This window comes from Glandiceps talaboti, chromosome 1 (genome assembly GCF_964340395.1).
Source record: "Glandiceps talaboti chromosome 1, keGlaTala1.1, whole genome shotgun sequence".
NCBI classification, from domain to species: domain Eukaryota; kingdom Metazoa; phylum Hemichordata; class Enteropneusta; family Spengelidae; genus Glandiceps; species Glandiceps talaboti.
In genome coordinates, this window is record NC_135549.1 from 15,273,036 (window position 1) to 15,274,977 (window position 1,942).

Here is a 1,942-nt window from a genome sequence, read left to right on the forward strand (position 1 = left end):
ATTCTCTTGGGTACATAAGTCACATTTCCGTGAAACAGAACTTCTTTCAGTAAATCAGTGTGCGTATATAAACGTTTCTGTTTTTCGACTGTCAATTTATGGGTACACTTTTCACGGTTCTAGTTGAGAACACGGTAAATCTTCTTTTGAGAAGCTTGTCAACTTCACTGCCGATTTTATCGTCTTGTGATTGCCGTTCATGCCCGTAGCTATTCTTCGAATAAAAAAATCAGAACTCACGTTCGCCACAATTGCAGCACGCTCTTACCTCATCAATGATTCAATTGATGTTACTCGTAGTGATGGAATGGGATTTGTATGAAGACAGGACAACTTTATCCATGTCAGCCGTGTCGATTTGTAGTAAAACCTCATCACTCTTTTCACATCAAAGTCATTTTCTTAGGTGTGTGTGACCCTTTCGAGGGAATATGTTGTCTGTTAGTTTTCACTCCAACGTAGGTGGGATTGGGGTAAGACTCTTCATTGGTTGTACGTGTATGATGATGATGATGAGTGTTCCTGGACCGCGATTCTTCGTCTACAGTCTTTCCAAAGCACGACATGAACGCTTGTTTGTAAGCTCTCCTGTACTTCTTGCTCATGATATTACACAGGATTGGATTGGCAGCCGAGTGAACCATGAGAGGAAATATTGAGAGGTTAACGATGCAGTTTTGGATCGCTGCTGACACAACCGGTTGTCCAGATCCGTGGAAAAGTTGGAAAATGAAAGCTATGATTTTAGGGAATAAGCAAATGAAATACAACACAGTTGTCAATATGCAGAGTCTTAAAACCGATTTTTCATGGTTTGGCGCTTTGGTGTGACTCTCGTTGACTTTTCTCATCTCCTTGGATGATTTCATGAAGTGATATGCTGTGAGGCTGTACAACACTGTCACTGTACAAAGACTGATGCCACACGCAATGATGAATAGAATTATAATGGCCACGTAGATTTGTGTAGGGGAACCAACGTGACATTCGACGGCTGACGGAATCTTGATAACTATCGCTAAAATCCACATCAAAGCGTTGAAGAAACGGGTTTTACTCTTGGTGCAAATTTGCCGTATGCGAAATGGTTTTGTTATCACAATGTAGTGCTCGAAACTAATGAAGGCAACGCAGAAAGTTGAAGTCAGGATCGCAACATCAACTACCATACCGGTAAGACAGCGTACATCCGAGTTGATCATAAAGACACATGTATTATTTTCACTGGTTAGTAGACACATGTAGATGATCCATAGACACAGTAAGTATAACAGATCAGCTCCTGCTAGGTTAACCAAATAATAGTTTGTGATAGTTTGCATTGACTTGACACGCATCACTACGAACATGAATGAAATGTTCCCAATAATGCCAACCGTTCCTAGGGATAATCCCAATGTGAAAAACACCATTGGATCTGTACCACACGCATATTGTGAATCGTCCAAATCATACGTTCCGTTCACGGGGCTTGAATTGGTGAAACTCGTGTTTCCTTCCATACCGTCGATCGTCAGTCGTGAGCGTGTTGATATGTAAGCAGACCGTGAAAACAACTGTACTTAAATAATAAAGTACCGGACTTGCGCAAATGTCTATTTCAAATTGCGCCCTCATGTTTATAAACAGAATAGGTTTAATTCGTTATTAAAAATGCTCTGATGTTACAATATTGCCGTGTTTTATTAAAAGGAACTGGTAAATATTTTATTTATTATAACACAAAAAGTTGTGAGTAATTGCCTACTTTCAGTATAACTTATAAAACATAATGACGTATGGAGTAACTGAGCATAAATTATGTAATATACATAATTATAGCTTATATACTAGTGTACACGAAAGCGTGAAATTCCGAGTAACGACTTATGACCATCTAATTCTTTGCATTAGCCTATAATGTTATATTATTAATATTGCATTGAGCGCTGATCTCCCCAGC

At 39.1% G+C, this 1,942-nt stretch overlaps 1 protein-coding gene across 1 annotated transcript; it reads right to left on the bottom strand.

The window, feature by feature from the left end:
- Window positions 1–383: 383 nt before the first annotated feature.
- Window positions 384–1,502, bottom strand: LOC144433598 (somatostatin receptor type 4-like). The gene has a single exon (XM_078121932.1). The coding sequence runs from the start codon at window positions 1,500–1,502 to the stop codon at window positions 384–386; it is 1,119 nt and encodes a 372-aa protein (XP_077978058.1).
- Window positions 1,503–1,942: the final 440 nt, after the last annotated feature.